This window comes from Synchiropus splendidus, chromosome 5 (assembly GCF_027744825.2).
Source record: "Synchiropus splendidus isolate RoL2022-P1 chromosome 5, RoL_Sspl_1.0, whole genome shotgun sequence".
In the NCBI taxonomy this organism is placed as follows: Eukaryota; Metazoa; Chordata; class Actinopteri; order Syngnathiformes; family Callionymidae; genus Synchiropus; species Synchiropus splendidus.
Window position 1 is genome coordinate 29,617,501 of NC_071338.1, and position 19,854 is coordinate 29,637,354.

The window sequence follows — 19,854 nt, forward strand, 5'->3', positions numbered from 1 at the left end:
TGTAGCAGAGGTCCGTCATGACTCCATGTCTGAGCAGACCTCAGGCTGAGGATGACTCCTCGAGTTTATTATTTTTTGAGAAAATAAAAAAAAAAGTTGAAATCTTCATCTGCGTCTGCAGTTTCAGAAGCTCTTATCACTCTGGGCTCTAACCTCCACCGGTAAATGAAAAACAGTTTGTCTTTGAGGCCTGAATGGAATCGGTCACTCCCCGATGATCTCGAACTTTTCCGTGAGAAATAAAGCAAATATGTGAGAGTCTCTCAGGCTGTAATAGGTGTGACATGCAGGAGTGAACGTTCCATCATCCTGCCAGCCAAAGTGAAAGAACTGAAGAGTGCAAAGAAGAGATAGGATTTGGGGGAAAAAAGGCCAGATTTGGTGAAAATGTAATTCCAGGGACGTGGGTGCACCAGGGAACAAAGCTGTCGCGGCGACGGAGGGAGGCAACGTTCTCTGTGTCCGATTCTATTCCAGGGGACACAATAAGAACGTTGTGATGGGCCAGCTGAGTCACAGAAGCCTCCAGAGGTTCAGCACGTCGCAGCGCCGCAGAGCTCCAAACAGTCCTGAGACCAGATTCTCATCACAGCATCAGCCCTGTCCCTGCTTCTTGCTCCTCCAGATTTCTGGACATGGAACAAGTTCAGACGAGAGAGTGACTGAAAGTTTCGGCGAAGCAAATTTTATAAACACGTGCAGGAAAAGTCTCTCAAATCTTTGGGTCGACGCCTGGGATTCTGCAGGTTTACTTCACTCAGACAGCGGTTTTTAGGCCACCTTCACTCTCTCTCGTCCATACGGAAAAATCTTTTACCACTCTTCTCGCTCGAAGATTAATATTGTTAAGATAGAAGTCGAATCTACCTCCTACACACACGCAATGGCTCAAGAAGATGGAGAAGGTTTGGCTGTCTATACATGGACAATCTGAGAAGTTCAATAAGATTTGGAAACCTTTTTTGGTTTTAGTCAATAGAACAGAATTTACATTTGAACCGGAAGCTGTCGACAGTTAGGTGGCTTTCATTGGGTTCAAATTATTCTTCTTATTCTTATTCTTATTCTTATTCTTATTATTATTCTTATTATTATTATTTTCTACTGTTCTGTATATTTCCACGATCATTAATACTGCTTCTTTTTGCTTAAAAAACATGTGTCTGCGGTCTTAATGTTGAATGTACCATAAGAGGGTGGGAGGGAGGTTCGTGGTTTGTTTTTGTTAGGTTTTTTTTCTGCTCCGTTATTTGGTAGAATTCATCTCATGACTTTGATATTATGTTTTGCTATTCAGTATTCTGCAAAAATACATAAAATATGTTTAAAAAAATAAATTAATTAATTAAAAAAAAATATATATATATATTATATTATATATATTTTTATATTTTTATATTTTTTATATATTTATATATATATATATAAAATTTAAAAAAAGGTTGACTTCACTCTTGGTCCTGGCTCTCCCTCCCCAATTTTCTCTTCCCCTGGTTCCCTCTGAAGACCCACCACCCGCCACACCCTTCACTCCAATTCACCGAGAGCCTTACACAACACTTGGTGTCAGACCGACGTTTGAAGGGAGCAGTAAACTAGCTTTGTGAGAATCGAATATTCATCACTGAATCAGGTTCGTGTGGGTGTTAAGACACTCCTCCACAGCTGCAGTGCACCATGGAACAGGAAATGCAGATGCTTCTGAGTAAGACGTGATTCAAAGGATGTGTCAGGTGTTTGATCCACTGATGGGCTTTTGCGGCTTCGCTCAGTTGATGGTGGTTTAAAAATGATGTGAGGTTTCATTGTAGTGCTGATGTTTATGCACTATATATATATATATATATATATATATATATATATATATATATATATATATATATATATATATATATATATATATATTTCTTTTCATTTCTCTTCACGATTGGATTAGAGTCTCTGCGTTTGGGAGGTTCAGGAGCTGTATATATATACACACACACAGTATAGCGGATTAAAGTCACTCACCTCTTGATATTCAAGTCAAACAGCAGCTTCTGATTCACATCACTCGGGCCCCTGTGTCTACGTCTTAATACCCATCATTACGGTCCGATTGTCTTTGCAAGATAAAGACACACCTTAACTCTTAATCTACCTCACTTCATTTTGAAAACTTTCCATTGTATTTTTTCAAGTGGCAGTTCCTGGTTCTGTTTGACAGTATCATACTAGATAAGACTTTCAGAAGAGATCAGATCCAAGACATATTTTTGACTGGTAAATTGTTCAAAATATTATGAGGAACAAAAAAAAAAGCTTATCTTTTCCTTTGTTTTCCGCCAAATATTAAAGCGCTGCTAGTTTGTTGGTCAATAGAGGGTCCACAACAGTGACAGAGTTCCTCCTGTAGGGGGAGCAGCCACTGCTCTTCCTCCAGATACGAGTGACGTTGACTCTGCCGCAGCCCTTAAATGAACCGTGAGCCCAGCTAAATATTTAAACCTGCAGAGGTTGTCGTGTGTTTGCAATGTTCAGCTAACATGCTGCCATGTTGAATCACTTCCACCAGCCAGAGAACAGTCAGCGCGGTGGAACCAAGGCGACAGGGATCCACGGCTTGTTGCAGACGCACGTGAACAAATGGGGAGATGACTCCGTGGAGCGGCCGGCTGTGGGACAGGCCGGCGCCACCTTCGTGCCAAAGCCCGTCTCCGTTTCTCATTTCAGGCAAGTGGCCAGAACAGTAAGCGCATCAGCATGTTTCCCTGAGAAACGCTCCCCAGAAGGTTCCAGACAAGAGGATAACAGTGAAGTTCTGTGACGCCCAGCGAACACATGATTCACATCATTCTGAAATCCCAGGCAGCTAATCTGCGATGCCATCGAGGGACAGATGTGCAGCGTCTTCTGCGATAAGGACGCAGCCACTGTTGTTGACAGACTCCCTCTCCAGAGCAGATATATCCACCTGATAAGAGGCTGATGAGACAAACACGGGGGGGACGTGATCTCCCCGGATGATAGTTTGTCCTTTTAGCTTGTGACTGAGTTCAAGTCGACACCTGGGACGTTCATCCATCTGCTGCTGCTGTTCTTGTAAACTACTTTGATACAGGCAAACTAATGTTTGCACTCTTGAAGATTACAGGTGGAGGTGTGAGGCCTCGCAGATGCAAGTGGGAGGGAACCGGAGTTCCCGGAGCAGAGGAGTTCAAACCTTTTGGTGTCTCTCTGAGGCCAAATGAGGTGGAGATGCAGTTATACATATGAATTTTTCATGCTGACATGCAGCGAGCCTCTATTTATGTCCCAACTTTATTGTCACACAGTGTCACTGCAGCATTGCATTTTATTCATTTTAGTCACGCATCCTAAGCTATATTTTAAAGATAGAGATTTGTTGTTTCAATAATTATGCCATTTATATTTTCAAATTTTATTTTATTATTATTTTTATTTAAAAATACATTTTCATTACATCATGTATATATTTTTAGATCATGTTTTTTTTTTCTTGGTGAAAAACAAAAAATCAATTTTTGATGCAATGAATTTATTGGAAACTATATATATATATATATATATATATATATATATATATATATATATATATATATATATATCATATTCATATATTATATTTTCAATTTTTATTTTATTGTTATTATTTTAAAATTCATTTTCATTACATCATGTATGTATTTTTAGATCATGTATTATTTAATGTATTATTTTTTTTTCTTGGTGAAAAACAAAAAATGAATTTATGATGCACATAATTTCTTGGAAATTATATATAACAAAAATGAAATGCACCTATATATATATATATATATATATATATATATATATATATATATATATATATATATATATATATATATATATATACATGCACAAACTCCAAGAAAAAAAAAAAGGCTTCGCTACAAAAATTGTTTTTTCCATATCTTCCACTTGATTTACATGTCACTCACAATGGTTCACTCTTATTTTTCCAACCAAGCTACTCAATAAACATTTGTGTGTCATAATTCAGAAATAAAAGACCAAATATTCTATTGCAAGTGATATTTCTTTTCATTTCTCCTTATTTACTTCTGCTTTGTCATTCCACTTTTAACACTTTTCCTTATTTATCTCCATGTTTAGCGTAACTGTCGGCGAAAACACCGATCACCGAAAACAAGCTCATCTTGCAACAAAGGAGAAACCGTAAACAGGAGGCAAAAAAAAGGGAAAAAGGAATGACAGCGCTTTATTGTACCATCTGCTTCTGCCGCTTGAAGTGCCACATGTTCGTCGTACATTTTGCATGTGGGTTTTATGTTCCCCTCCTTGTGAATAACAATTACATTTCCAGTCAAACCGGGAGACAAACAAACCAAATAAAATAAATACATTGGAAGTGTGAAGGCATCAAAGGCAGCACACTGCTGAAACCAGAAAAACACAATAAAGCATCATGTAAATTTGGAGCGGATGCAGCAAACGTCAGCGTGACTTTCCTCTCGACACCTGAAGCACCATCTGATTTTGTTGCTCAAAAACAGGAGTCACTGCCCTCTAGTGGCGGCCAAAACACCTCAAGTATGTGAAATCTAAAAACAACGTTGAAATACTTACCCGCTCCCGGAACTGGCCGCGTGTTCGACTGCCGAGAAGGTTTTAACCAAAGCAGCATATTGGCACGTATCTGCAGATTTAAATGAACAGGCGTGTGACTGTATCCCGCTGTAAATTGTTATGTGGTGTTTATTTCCCACAGTGTTTCCCTGCGTTGCTCAAGGTGCAAGTATCAACGCGATTGTCTGCTTCGCGCCGCCTTTGTGTTTTGGCTGGCGGACAGAAAACGCTGCCTGCTTGTAATAATGAGCTCCCCTGCGCAGCGGAGGTATCTGCTGGCAGGTGAGCCACGTCCCAGGAACCTGCAACCGAAGAGGCCGCAGCTCCTCCGCCAGGTTAGTGGTGCCCAGGCCGCGGGGTTTCGGTAATTATCTCTCACGCACACGTGAAGCTTTGAAGTGGAGGAGGAAGGAAAGACGCTGAGTGGCGAGCGCAGCGACAACTGGCGGGGAGTGAGGAGTCAAAAGATCATGAATGGGTTGTTTATGAGTTGTGCGACCGGATGAAAGAAGCAGTGTCTTCTGGCTGAGCTTGTCTCCACAGAGGGGGGGAGGAGGGCCATGAGGGCTCTTTATTTCATGTTTCATCTTCTTCTTCCCTGCAGGACAGTCCAAAGCAGTTTAACCCAGGACATTAAATATTGAGAGCGTTTCAGCCCAAACTCTCAAAAACACTCTCCTCTCCTGTGTCGGCGTGAGCGTGAAGAGGAAGTGTTGGATCTGGGAACGTCATTAAAATGTCAAAACATCTCCTGTATTGTCCACAATCCTTGACTGTGGAGAGCATGAAGCCTTGGAGCTGAGACACCACCTGGGTGAATCTGTCTGGCTGCAGCACGCGTCTCTCGCTCGTGCTCTTCATTTCTATTTCCAGGTCAAACTCATGATCCAGCAGGATTATGATCCTGCTTCTTCACACTGACCAGACACCCTCGGATAAACCTGGGCAAAGTGCGGCCCGGGGACCGAATGTGGCCCTTTGACTGTGTTCATGTGGTTGCTCCTGGAGTCAGAGTAAAACTATAAAACTGACATTGTCTCTGACAGATTTGTCTAGTGCATTGATTTTTGTTCATGATGATGCAACTGAAACATGATTTTCTCGTTTGATTATTTTTCTTATTTGATCGTCTTTTCTGTTGGCTATTTTGGCAGTATTTCTTGTCCCTTAAAATACATCAGACTTGAAGGTAGATTTTGAAATGTGTGAGACACATCGAGAATCTTTAAATGGAATGTGGTTTAAATTAAATGAAACACAACAAACCAACATTTTCTGCGCATTTTTAAAATGTCATTTCTGAATCACACATGATGCCATCACTTTTTCACAATTTTCAATTTTCTCTTACCCTCCTTTCTTTGGGTTTGACGGCCTCTCTCTACAATAACAATATGTATACAAGTAACATCCGACTTACGACCTGCTTGACTTAGATTCACCTGTACTTACGACCGGCCAGTAGATATTTTTTTTTTTTAATTCAATGTCTGGCACCGCAGCACGTAGCAGCCCGGCAACACGTACGACAGTTACAGCAGCACAGTATCCCAGCATCTCACTCTCACACAGCCATCTACCACTACAGTAGTACCTATAACCCTTGCCTCGGCTATTTTGAATGGCATTTGACTTACATCCAGTCCGACTTACGACCAGTTGGTCGGAACCGATCCTGGTCGTAAGTCGGATGTTACTTGTGTGTATGTGTGTGTGTATATATATATATATATATATATATATATATATATATATATATATATATATATATATATATATATATATATATTTTTTTTTTTTTTTTACTTCTGCAAATATTTATTGTATTTTGTCCACTTCAGGCCACCGTAGATCAAGCTACTTGTGCTACCCGCTTGAGGTGGAAATAAACGAAAAATATGTTTCTTTTACATTGGATGGTTCTTGGGAGCACGCACATCTTAACTCCGGGTTGCTTTACAGCTTTTATTTATTCATGTCTCTCTCTCTCTCTCAGGTGAAGCTCTGATCTATCTATTTATCTTGGATGCCAGTGGATGATGCGTTCAGGAGTGTCGGAAAAAAAACCCAAAAATACACAAATTTCACAAAAATTGCTTTACATTTTAAACATTTCGCACAGCAAATTCGACGTTGGGTCATGGAGGCAGCAGTCAGAGGTAAGAGGCCCAGACTTCCCTTGGCCTGTTCTGTCCGGGTCAGGTGTTTCCAGAGAGCCTCACCTGGCACTCAGGCTTCTCTTGATGGAGTGGAGCAGCAGGTTAGTCAGATCTGCCTTCCCTACTTTTCACTTTCAGCAGTGGAGACTGACGACAGAGGAATCGCAGAAATCACAGACACGAGGGTTCACTTGTATAAAAAAAAAACTTTATTCTCAAATAATGTTCCCAAAATAGCTGATAGATAATCTGTGAATCTCTTTGACAACAAGTCATGAGGCTGCGTTCACACGTTCACAACAGCTCATGTGTTCTCTCGCTCTCATGGCGCCATAAGGGGGTGAAGGAGGGGGTGCGGGGAGGGGGCGGAAACATCTCGAGTGGTTCACGACGACGGAGGCCGTTCACAACGTAGCACATTTCAGAAAAATCCAGTCAGGCCTCACAAGTGGAAACTCGTCCTTCTCCCAGGGATTCGGATCAGTCACTCGCCGGTGCTCAAACACAAGAACATCCCAACCTCTATCTGATGTCACATGACTGGTCGTCGTACATCTGATGACAACTCAGCCAGTCGTCCCCAAAAATATGCACTTTTCACCACCAAGAATCTCTCCGTGATGTTCTGGTGTAAGAGCAGCGATCGCGCTTTAAGATCAGGGGCTTCGGTGGGTATGTACATGTGTTTTCATAGAAACCTCCAGGGACTCTTCTGTCATAAAAAGTACAGCATATTTCATAACTTCTGTGATTTTTTTTTGTTGTTTTTTACAAATGCTTCATAAAAAATAGATTTCTGTACAAAATGTTTTTTTTTTTCTTTTGCACCTACTTCAAGTTCAGCAGCACATGATGATGATGAAGATGACGATGAAGATGGAGGACGTAAAAAACGGATGAGGACAAGCGCCAGCTCTTGATTCGATCTTTCCAAAATCTGAACTAAAAAGGAATGAGCTTGATGTGGAGACTGGTTGGAGTGAAGTGAGAGCCACCACAGGTGAGCGTCTAATCCGCTCAACATGGACGTGTAAAACCGAGTCGTCCTAAACCTAAACCGAGCGTGTTACGAGAGCGGGGGTTCCAGGCCTGCAGCAGCAGCAGGTCAGGGTCACGGCTTAAGTTTTTCTCAGCTTCCAGCAACATGTCTAACATGGAAAGGTCAGGTTGTTCATCGACAGCTTTTCCTCCTCCTGATCTCGTCTCCAAACCCCTCTGCACAGCTCTGGCCAACAGGACACCATTGTTTCCTTCTGACGCCTTTAAGGTCCGCCTTTATATTTATTCTTTTAATTTACAAAGTGTCAAACAAGACAGAAAAAAAACAGAAAATGAACAATAAAATTGATAAGAATTTTCAGTCATAATTGGTGAGAATAAGTTGATACTTTTAAATGGAAAATTGTATAGAAATTAATAAGGCAATAGAGAAATATAGAACAAACAGGTAGATAATAAAAACAAAAACGTACAAGTGAGTCATAGTTTATTTCGTTTTAAGTATGAAAATAATAAGTGAGTGACGTATTTACATTGCATACATGTTTGAATAAATATTACTTATTAAATTAAATTGGAACCATTTAAAATAAATATCTAATATTTGGTTAGAATGTATTTATTTTAGGGTGACTTATTATAAATGTATAAATGATCAATTACACAAAGCATGATGTCAACAGACTGTCCTCACCTTTCACTTCTTGCTGACAGAGAAGAGTGGAAGTATCGCTTTAAGTCTCGTCCTAAAAGTGACGGGGAATTTTCCAAATCTAGATGTAGGCAATAAGCTTAACGCTAGTGATGGGCTTATGACGCTTCATGAAACATTGTCCTCATTTTCAGAGCCCACTCGATGGCACTCTCTGCTCTAAAATATTTGGAGTTCAACAACCACTTCAATAAAATCTCACATCATTTAGGACGCCATCTACGGTGCGCGGAAAATGAGGACGCTGTTTCATGAAGCCTCATCAGCCCATCACTACTTGACGCCACTCAACCAGGGTTCAACTCAGACTTCTCCATCCTGCTGTGTACGTGGTTGAAAAAGGTGTGAAGGAACTGGATAAACCAGTTGATTATCCGCCAGAGACCTGGTTCAAGAGTCTTGCGAAGCTTCATCTAATGGCTTCAGTCATTCACTGTTGCGTCTTAAAGAAAAACTAACCGTGACATCAAAGGACAAGTTAAAGAGATTGAAATTCCACTCCCACTCAGGGATGTCTCGTGATCCCTGGGTGGCTGGGGAAAGGGGCAGTCGTGAAATCCCGTGAACCAGTTCCAATTGGTTGAACGGGAGCTCAGGACCTAGTCAAGCACTGTTTTGTTTATCTTTCCTGATGACATCACACTGAATGTACAACGCCAACGTTTCAATTAAAACTCTGCTTTGTTCTTTATATAACTCTATGTGGACACGTCTCCTCCCCACTGACTCCATTTGTGACATTTGAAGTTCGAAGGAAAAAAAGTTTTCTCTCAGCCAGCAGAGTCCCGGACACTTTTGTCTTGATAAAAGTGCTGACAGGGCGGTTTGAAGGAAGCGGAAGACAAATATGGAAGCTTTTTTGAAAGTGAGGAGAAGTGCGGAGGGAAATTTATGGGTCATTTATTTTTTTTTAACTTTTAACTAACTTTTGCTGGAAATAGAGGAGTGCTGACGCGGCGGGAAGAGGGACAGACGCGGGGAGGAGTGTATCTTCTGCCCAAAAGATTTATACTTGGAACAGCAGCCATATTGAAGATGAGTGAGTGAATGTCCTGTCATGGGTTCAGCAGTTTAGTTTCCCCATAAAGGTTTCTAAATACCTATTGCCTTTGATGTTCAGAATGGCTAGTGACATCCGTCTCTATCCAGCGTTCAAACCGTACAAACTCGTCTTTGTGGAGTACTGCGGCCAGTTAGTATTCAGTCCCGAGATATTCCAAAACAAACAACTTATTCGCTAAAACCTGGTCAGTGACAAGACTTGTACTGTATTTTGGGACTGTTTGCTATTGATGCTAACTGTAACCAAAAACTAGCAGAATCTGTTTACATTTTGTCTTGCTACTTTTTGTGTTTCTGTGTTTTCTTTTCGACAAATGGCTGAGTGTCTAGGATTTATAAAGGTCTCCATGCTGCGCTACTTCCCTTTACTCTACACCAGAGATATTCTTTCAGCCTCGTTCTGACGTATAAATTATCACAGTAAAATGGTTTGAAGTCTGACGCTGTCTTCAAATCTATAATTCACATACTATAAAGAAAAAAAAAATCATCTCATCTTAACGTCCTCATTGCAGCTGACCATGTGATTGCTGTCGCCTTTCATGTTGAAAATGAGAGCACATTTTAAGCTCGCTGCTGTCATTTCCAGGCTCCATTATGCCCTTCTGACACCGTGGAAAACCTCAAATGGTTTCATTTAATCAATTACAGAGACACGACACGAACCGCAGCATGAAAGCACAGATGTATCTGGCGAGACTGCGACACAGCACTTTGTGTCTTTCTCAGGGGCGTGAAACTGGGAAACTCTGGAAGCGCTTCTGACCCCAAACTATTCCCTTTTTTTTCTGAACTTCAGGATGTGCTAATTTGCCACCACACGACAAAGTACATATTTAACGTTTGAGTTGTACTATAGTGCGATATTTGTGTGTATTATTTAAAGATAGTATATTTAATTTAGCAGATACTTGTAAAAACATTTGAGGATGAATGAAATGGCTACTTTTTCTATCCGTTATGATCTTCAGGACTTAGCAAACAATTTTAACACTACAATACAAAAACAAGAAATGTGAGATAAATAATTTAAAATAACAACTGCAGAAAAATACATCTCAAAGAAAAGACACCAAAATAAAATTAATAATGGTGCTCAGTTCACAATTTAGGAATAAAACAAGGATATAAAAATACTGACTTAAATAATTTTTGGGAGATAAAACACCTAGAGAAGATCTCAAAAAGTTGGATTTTTAGGGAGATTCTCAATAGAAAAAAAAAAATTGTTAAAAAGACGCGTCTAAATTTACGTTATCTTCCATGTCTTCTGCCATGTTAATTATTTTTACGATAATGTGGCAGCAGTGTCAGTTGTCGGTTCAAACAGTGGCAAAGTGTGAACATTTTCTGAGGATGATTGGATTAAAAACAGAGTAACTGTGAAAACGTTTGTGAGGCACAAACAACAACGAAGGACACATATGAGGCAGTAGACACACAAAAAACAAAGCATTGAAAATAAACATAACAAAAAATATATATTTATAATTTGGGAAAAAAACGAAACCTCTTCAAAAACTAGCTTTAAACGGGTGAAAGGTCACTCTCACATGAGGTATTTCTAAATGGGGGGGTCGGGGAGGTGGTGACAACAGTATTGTGCGAGTTGTCGGTGAGAGTCACGCAAATGCTTTGTGACTTTCTCTCAAAAGTTGTGTGGAATGAGAGAGCATGAATGGGGCGAGCGTGACGTTGCAAACACAACTTTTCAAAGAAAGTCCCTCAATCACAGAATGTGTCGGAAAGCTTATATTGTCGGCCACACAAAAATTGAGTTACTCGTGTAATACTGTCGAGATACATTGTACTGTTGGGAGAAGCGTCATGGGCTGGTAATAAAACCAATGAGTTAAAGGTAACGATCAGTAGAAGCTTTCAGATACAGGCAATAGGTGTGTTTCCACCATGGACTTGCGGAAAGACTGCTGATATCCGTGAAATTCCTAGTTGTACGAATCATCGAATGACTTTAAAATGCACTACCTCTCGTAGGCGGTGATCTTGTCTAGTGCTAGTTAGCCTTGCTATATAAATAAGGCGTAAGAAACCAATGCTAATTTCTCTTTAAAAATGTTCCCATTTGCATTGACTTGAAGTCAGCTCAACTCCATAGGTCATGAAAACACACCTAATGTTTCAAAAGTGCCATCGCGACAAGGGAGAAGGCCGAAGGTCCAAAGGTAAACTGATCCCAACGTTCTGGTGGCTCACATGTCAGAATGGTGTTCAAAGAAAAGAGCGCGGCCACACTGTCCACGGAGTGCGGGCTATATATGTGTATATACAAACACTCTGGTACCCTGTATTTAGTCGTTTTTCAGATACGGTTTTAGCGAAATTTCTTTTTGTGAATTTTTCAAACCCCTTCCGAACCCAAATTATTTGACCCAGTCAGAAAGAACACACTAGTGCAAAATTTGTGCGGTTTGTAAGAGTTTATATAAAGTTCATATCCCAAGGGTCCCCAGCAGCAGCGTTTTTTTGGGGGGGGAAAGTCCCACGGGGCCACTGGGTTCGAACATAAGAGTCTGTTCATCGATATCTTCACTGAAGAAAAATGCCAGTAGAGACAATGAGAGACAATTTGCCTCTGTTTCCATAGCAACCTGTCCACCTCTCTTCTCTTCCAGCACAACGACTGTGTGTCTCTGTCTGTCCGTGTGTCTCTCCCCTCGATGATTGTTGCCGAAGAATATATTGTCGGGGATGAACAATCAGTCATTGCTCGACTCGTCATCCTCGGTAGAAAAAACACACCAAAAAAAAAAAAGAAAGTCATGAAGACGTTTTGTGGGTTTGGCCGCAGAGAGCTGCAGCAGTCGAAGATCTTGACAGCTTTTTGCCTTCAGGCTTGTTCTGGTTCAGCCACCTAGCTCAGAATCCCAACAGTCCAAAAAACAAGAATCGGTTCAGCCGATTGTCAGACAGGAGTCGGGAAACTGGCGCGTCGGTCGGGCGTCACGAATGTCTGGGTTTGTGGTTCAGCACTGTCGGAGTCGTGCTCGCAGGAAAAGCAAAACGGTCTCTCGATGTCAAACTTTTAAAAATACAGTACGTCTTGTTCACATGTCGTCCGGTGGGGCAGCTTCCTAAATATTTCATTTGGTACACTTTAGCCTCATTAATCTAAACTCCCACAAATCCCGCGAGGCCAGCCGCAGCCGTAGACGGCCAACATTTGGAGTTCAACCTCGGTGAGTCAGGCTTCCACACCGAGCACACAAAAAGGCCTATCTCTCTGTGACGCTTTCCAGTTGTCGCAGTTGTAAATAAACAATGCACCGCACTCTCTCGCACAGGCTAGCAGCTCTTTCAGCGTAAGCTTGGTGAATTAAATCAACACATTTTCAACAACAATTCCAGTCCAGTCCTGTTGCGAAGTCAGCCTTACGCACAGGTGTTTTAGTGGAGTCAAATCTCTCCCCTCCCGTCTGATGTTCGAAAAGGGAGGGTTGGAGTTTGGACACGGTGCACAGGGACATGCCCAAATGCTGCCTGCCGTTGGTGCTGCCCAGGCATCAGGATGTGTCGTGGATGTACTACACGCAAAAATCCACTTGAAAAAAGTGGATTTGCAGCAAAATATGCAGGGAAATACCGTTAGTCAGTCGAGTAGGACTCTGCCTCTTAAGGCGGAACCTTAAGGAGGACCGTGAAGGATGTATTATGCACTCTGCCACAGTGTTTCCCAGGGAGGACCCTGGAGAGTACAGGTGAAAATAAATCTCTTCACCCAGCACAAGATGAGATATCTGATATTCTGAAGCCAAATATAACTGCTCCGACTTGTACCGCATCTGTCACAAGTTCATTATCTCGCGACACCTACTCTTGCCTTAGAAGAGGTCGAGCTGCTGGCAGAGCTCAGTTGCAGCGGAGCAAAGACAACTCACAGACATATAAATATGTAAACTATAATCTGCCGCTTCAATTACGAGAGTTGCTCCCATGACATTTACGATGGTATTGTTATCTTGAGAATAACATCAATGCATCTTTCAAAAATCAAGACAAAGAGAATGAAGAAAGCAGTGGAATATTGGTGGACAACTTTTTGCATTGCAAAAGCTAGTTCCAGTAGAGCAGTGAGAATCTATTGCTGCTCATAGACACATTCTGTTTTACTATTCTCAGCGCCACCAGTCGTCAAAACAGAGTGCACCACCGAGTCACGGTGTGCTCGGAATATTGAGGACCTTCGAGAGAAATAAGCCTTTTGTGTTCCATTGACTGTAAAGTCGATCACAAATACTCCTTTCCGCTTCCCCCTTCACGACTCATCAGGTCGCACCTGCGTCTGACTTTTGGGTTCTAATTTTCAATCTCAATGCCCACAACCAAGTGGCGGCTCCATTTGCTTGAGCATAAATGTCACCACACTGCAGTTGTCTGTGCAAACTCCTCGCCCAGTTTCACTCACATACCCTTTTGTGAGCTGATCGAGGATGTCAAAGTCAAGTCCTGTCAAGTCCAGCATGAGGCCCCCCTCGGCTTTCTTTTGGTCCATTACCAACACAGGTTTAATATCGACATTTTTCGAAATGGCCAATTACTGTTTCCCGACTGGAGAGGTGTGAAAGGTGGAATAGTCTCTGTGCTTCCCCTGAGGGTTGAACCTCAAATCAGTCTAACCCATGTCTGGCCTGCAGCAGGGGAGATTGTAAGCTCATTCCACAGTGGAGGGAAGGGATGCGGGTTCAGGGCAATCCAACTCTTTCAGTGTGTAGCCCTTTGCATGGAGATTGTGTTAACAAGCACTTTTCAAATGGCGACGTCCAGATCTGTTTATAGCATCCACATGATGTCTGCAGCCCCCAGAGCCACTAACCTTTGGAACCGCTGACATCACTTAAACTGATCATGTCATTTATACGCCTTCGATGGCTCTTTCAGACAGTAGGAAGCGATGGATGAGAGCCGGTGATGCTGACAGAAGACCAGCACGTACGGCTCACAGTGACCTGTCTGGCGTGTTTCTCAATTTAGGTTTGTCCCGTTGGTAAGGACACACTTCAGACGACAGGGATGTTGGACCACACTGCTGGTTGATGATCAGAGTGTGTGACTATACCACCGTGCACACGGTGTTGAGTGTGGTGTCGAAGCGGACGGCTTTGGCCTCGGTGGGCTTCATGTTGGTGTCGTACATCGGGTTTTCAAACGACGCCTGGCCATTGGAGCTTTCATGGCCGACGTACCCGTTGAACTGGACCTTTGGACGTGTCCTAGAAAACAGACAGAAGTAAACATGAGTGACGGCACACGCTTCTAGGCAACGGTAGATTCAGTGAGCAGCTTCAGTGAGATGACATGAACCCGGTGAGAAATGACTTCAGCTTAAATCTACTGACCCTGTTTCATTTTGGTCATTGCTCTGGGCATTTAGCTTGGGTTTTATTCTTCAGAATCCATGGCATCATGTTGTCTGTTCATATCATTCTCTAAACTCTGGTACTTGGTTACATTTAAAACCCCAATACAGACCAGACTAAACCACACCCATGCAGGCACGGATAGACTCAACGCTCAAGCACCAGCCATGCTTAGGAAAAGTGCCTCTTCTGTCTGTTTTCTGTCTTATTCTTACGGTCTTACAAAAATTACATTTGTCTTTCATGAATTTCTTCAAACAAACCTGGGGTTATTGGTCGAGACACTTATTTGTGCTCCTGGGAATTGTTCCTCGACCTGAGCGTCACATGACCTTAAGTAATAGAAATGAATGGTGAAGTCTAGTGGTAGGCTGATGAGGCTTCATAAAACAGTGTCTGCTTTTTTTCAGTGCACAGTAGATGGCGCTGTTGATTTTAAGTGGTTGTTAAAATCCAGATCCAAGATTCGAGAGCAAAGTGCCATCTAGCGGATTTTGAGGACACTGTTTCATGAAGCCACATAAGCCCATCACTAGCGGAATCTTTTTGACCACATCCAGATGAACCCATCCAAAAATAAAAACATTTTTGTCAATATTTTCTCTGCAAAAGCTGACCTGATTTCTTCATGCAGCGTCTTTACATATTTGAGCATCCATTCTGGTCTTTTCATTTCACCTTTCTTGAGAGTGATTCCAGGGACGTGTTCTGCGGCAACAACTCAGCACCCATCTCCATTTTAAATCGACACCTAGGCTTTGATAACAGCGACTAATAGTTTTCAAACAAGCCGCGAGCTACAAGGTGACAGAATCGCAAGGGCGCACATTGCTCTGAAAGTGGGAATCTGTAGAATTGAATATGAGACATCATCCAGTTGTGTATTGCGGAAGATCCAGCAATGATACGACTTTCCTTTCAAAATAAAAACGGAATGACAGTAAGGCATATTATTCGGTAAAATCCAGATATCGGGGATGTGTTCTGGAGATCTACCGTAAATGACAAGCGACCTGCAACATGACTGCAATGGGACGCTCACAAAACTCTTTTGTGTGAGATTTGCTGCGCGGCTGCGAGTTTGTTATGAGGCCTTCTTTGCTCCCCTGTGCGCCAAACCTGTCTACGTCTCACTACGAGTCAAGGAATTTCTGCTGACGGCAAGCTGGCATTATTTATTAGATGCTCGTGTGAAAAGTTTGAGTTTTCAATTTTGTGGACATCTTCTACATTTCAAATTAAGACACCCGCTATACAGCGGGCTCCCTACAGGTATCAACAAATCATGCGTTTTGGACGTGAAGGGAAGCTGAGGACGTGGAAGATTTATGAACAGCAGACGGGAGGATGCTGAGGCTTTAAGTTGTTGTCAAAAGTGAATATATGTTTCATGCGTACGCTCAATCTTGTCAGCCAATCATGTGGCGTGAGGTTCGGCGCAGTGAGGCATGTCGACCGGGTCCAGACGAGTGCTTGGGTTCAAAGTGAATATCAGAATGATAAAGAGGTGTGAGCAAGCGTTTAAGAAAGTGCTGACCCATTTTGGCTTTCAACTCGCTCCAACAGAGATTGATGGCTGAAAAAAAGGAGGAATGAGCAGCACTTAAGAGGCCTTTTTGTTGACAGAGGTCAGAGGAAAGTGGCTAGCTAGGTTTAAAATGACAGAGTGGCGATCAGCGATGGGGTGATGAAGCTTAGTGGCTCAGCATCTCACTTTTAAAGCCAATATGTGGTTCCCTTTAGAACTCAAGAAATCAAAGGTGACAGAGAAGCGTGGCATCTGGTGGGCTCAGAAAAAAATGTTTCACGATGCCTGATCAGCGCATCACTAGTTGTGACAACAAAATGATGAATGTACTCGGATTAAAAAGCGTATAAAGAATATGAAATTATGACAGAAGTTTTATTCATATAACAAAGACACAATGTCTCTTCTGCTATTTTAAGTAATATATCAGGTCCTAAAACAGCAGGACTGTCTACGTTTGCAGTGCAATATAGGACATGGGACAGTTGTGAGAGTACTTTTGACCAATGATCCATTAATCTAACATGTTATTAAACTATTAGGCTGTGTCCCACTCCTCCCCCTAACACTAGCGCTTGGTTTTGAGTGCCCTCCACTATGAAGTGCCCTCCGACGACCAAGTGAAGTAACAGACGTCCCTAAAAATTGGGACAACACTTCACAACGTCACTCGTAAAGACAACGTGTCATTGGCTGCCGTGCTGTCTTCTGTTTCCTGCATATCCAGTGTTGGAGACGTTTTGGAAATGCAGGCTCCAACCTCTTGCATCAGCGCTGATCATCTCACTTGGTTTGGTGAACCAACGGAGAAGAAATGGGCAGAACCAAAGCCGGCTTCGTCACTATGTTGCAGTGACAGGTCCGTTAGCCCGGATGCTAGCCGACTGTTAAGATGAAATAAAAACACACTGCTGTACATACATGTTGTATTATTCATGTTGTCGGACTACTTGGGTCATTTAACACGTGATACGAGAGAAACTAAACAAATGGAAGAGTAGTCTTGGTTACTAAAATGTCCCCGTTGTCCAATCCAGAATAATCTTTAAATAAAGTACTTTGGTATCCTGGAAATCGATCCACACTTCATATTCCCTCTTGGTTTCAAGTCAGGTCCAGAGCTCCCTCAGTTTGAAGGGATCATTTCAAGCGAGTGCCCTCGATCTTAGGACTATTGGGACACATTACACTTAAATGTGAACACGCAAAACCCAGTGTTAGGGCCAAAAAAACGAGTGTTAGGGTGAGAAATGGGACACAGCTTTAGTCGTGTACAATATTGCAGGCAAACCTGGCATAGATGACATGAATAAAAGGTTTGTGATTACTAGAGACGCACTGACCAGTCGGCCACAGAAAAAAACATTTGGCAAAATGGATGTTGCCAACATGTCTGCTATGCAGAGATATTTCAGTGCAGTCGTGCAACGATTTGTTGGGTGTGTGAAGCCGACATTACTAGGGGGAGTGCCTTGCACTTACATGCTGGTCACAGCCACTAAAGTAACCCGCATCCTTGACGCATCTGTCGCTAATGTTATTCTTTATTTACAACACTAAACAGCCTAGTAAGCAAGACGGACCATGGAGTGAAACTATGACACACTGAGATCTACTCAGATCATCCACAATTCACTTGATCCACATCACAGTACAATGGAATTTCTTACTGAGATGTTGTTATAAAGCAGTGCACATGGATGTGCAGAAGTTAGCTGAATGCAACTTCAGTTCTGTGAACACGAGCCAAACGCTGCCCTTGATCAGTACTGGTTCTGAATTAACTTAAGTGTAGAAATTATACAACACCACTGAGTTCACAATAAGTAGGCTATTAATAGTTCATTTGTGTTCCACAATATGATCTGTTATTGAAATAATAATTAATATTAACTTGGAATAAAAAATATAATTAAATAACTATTGTCAACCACAGCTAAACCAGATGTTATGCAGAACTCTGTTAGTTATAAAAAAAGCAAGAACAAAAATTATTGTTATTTACGCAGTTATTACAGACAGTTAGTCAGATAAAGTCAAGAGAACAAAAAGTCCAAATATTTCCTATACCTTTCACCTATATTTGTCAAACCACAGAGTTAAACGGGGACATATTTCCCTGTGTTTATTTGGGATTACTTATTTTGATAATCTGGTTCGATAATCCAGTTAGATATAATCACTTAACTCCCCAAACCCTCTGGAAGTATTTGCAGCTGAAGCGTTGTTTGACTCTGACCTCATTAAGAGTGTGCGCACGTGTGTGTGTAACGGTAGAAGAAATCCAACCCCGGGGAGCTGCTAAGCCAACCTTACATGCTCAGCCCATTACGCTACAAAGCTACACACACACGCACACGCACGCCATGTGGACCTCCCTCAGAGTGGCTATGGTTCCATTTGCTGCACTGGTTTCAGACAGCGGGTGGAGGTGCGAGGAGTTTTATTGGTGGGATGAAAAACAGTACAAATAATTGCTTTGACATCGAGGCCTAGAGCAGATACGAACACAAGCCAGAGCATGCTCACCAGCAGTGAGGCCGCACCACGGATTCACACCAAAGCACTGGAGCTCAGCTCAAAAAAAGTCTGGAGAAATTCATGAAAAATTGCTCATGATGGCATCATGCTAACAGAGAGATGACAATGAGATAGAGACAAAATAAGATGTCCTCCTCTCAACTTTGCATGACCGCTGTTGGAACTGTACGGCTGCATCACTTTCATCTTGTCTGAAAATCATTTCTGATGAAGAACCAAACTGAAGAATTTAGCCGGTGCAGCCATACGCCACAGCATGAGGAAAAAAAAAAGAAAGAAATGAGGAGGCTCGCGGAGGATGAGGCGGCGGTAGCGGCTGTTAAAAAAACAAAACAAAAAAGCCAGGAGAGAGAGGCGTCCAGCTTACCTGCCGCCCGGCCCCCAGGTGTCTTTTGGTCTCTCATTGTCATCTGTGTCAGCAGACAACGTCCTGCATACAACCATCAGCTTTAATGTACATCAGCCAGCATTTGCAGGAACCGATCATCGACTACGGCTAAAAGACACCACTGCTACTGTTTCAGCTGAGGAAACATTTGTACTTGAAAGTGAGACAGAACACGGAGCTGTGTGACCTTGGTACTGCTTCTCCATCCTTGCTTCCTCGTCACATACTTTACAGGACTAATGACAGTTTTGGGCAGCTGGTCATGTGATGGCTGGCACGTGTTGGACGATTAGAAAAAAACGTTTCTATTAGCTACACAACGTGGACAGAACAGTTCAATGCCACAGCCACCACACGTGGTGCAATAGTGTTCAAGCTCAAGTGTAGAATATTTGAAACTGTTTTGTGATCATCCGTCCATTATCCACCATTTAGCCAAGGTCGGGTCAAAGAAGCCAGGATTTCCCTCACCCCACAAA

General features: G+C 42.1%; 1 protein-coding gene across 3 annotated transcripts in view; it reads right to left on the minus strand.

Moving 5' to 3' along the window:
* Positions 1 to 6,966: 6,966 nt before the first annotated feature.
* Positions 6,967 to 19,854, minus strand: part of LOC128758487 (CUB and sushi domain-containing protein 1-like) — a 432,079-nt gene continuing 419,191 nt past the window's right edge. For 2 of the 3 annotated variants that reach the window (XM_053864462.1, XM_053864464.1), the window contains 2 exons: positions 19,355 to 19,417; positions 6,967 to 14,771 (listed from right to left, as the gene is read on the minus strand). In XM_053864462.1, coding sequence (XP_053720437.1) covers positions 14,612 to 14,771; positions 19,355 to 19,417 — 223 coding nt within the window. In that variant the 3' untranslated portion in view covers positions 6,967 to 14,611. The remainder of the gene's footprint in view (positions 14,772 to 19,354; positions 19,418 to 19,854) is intronic. The other variant, XM_053864463.1, reaches the window with a different exon arrangement.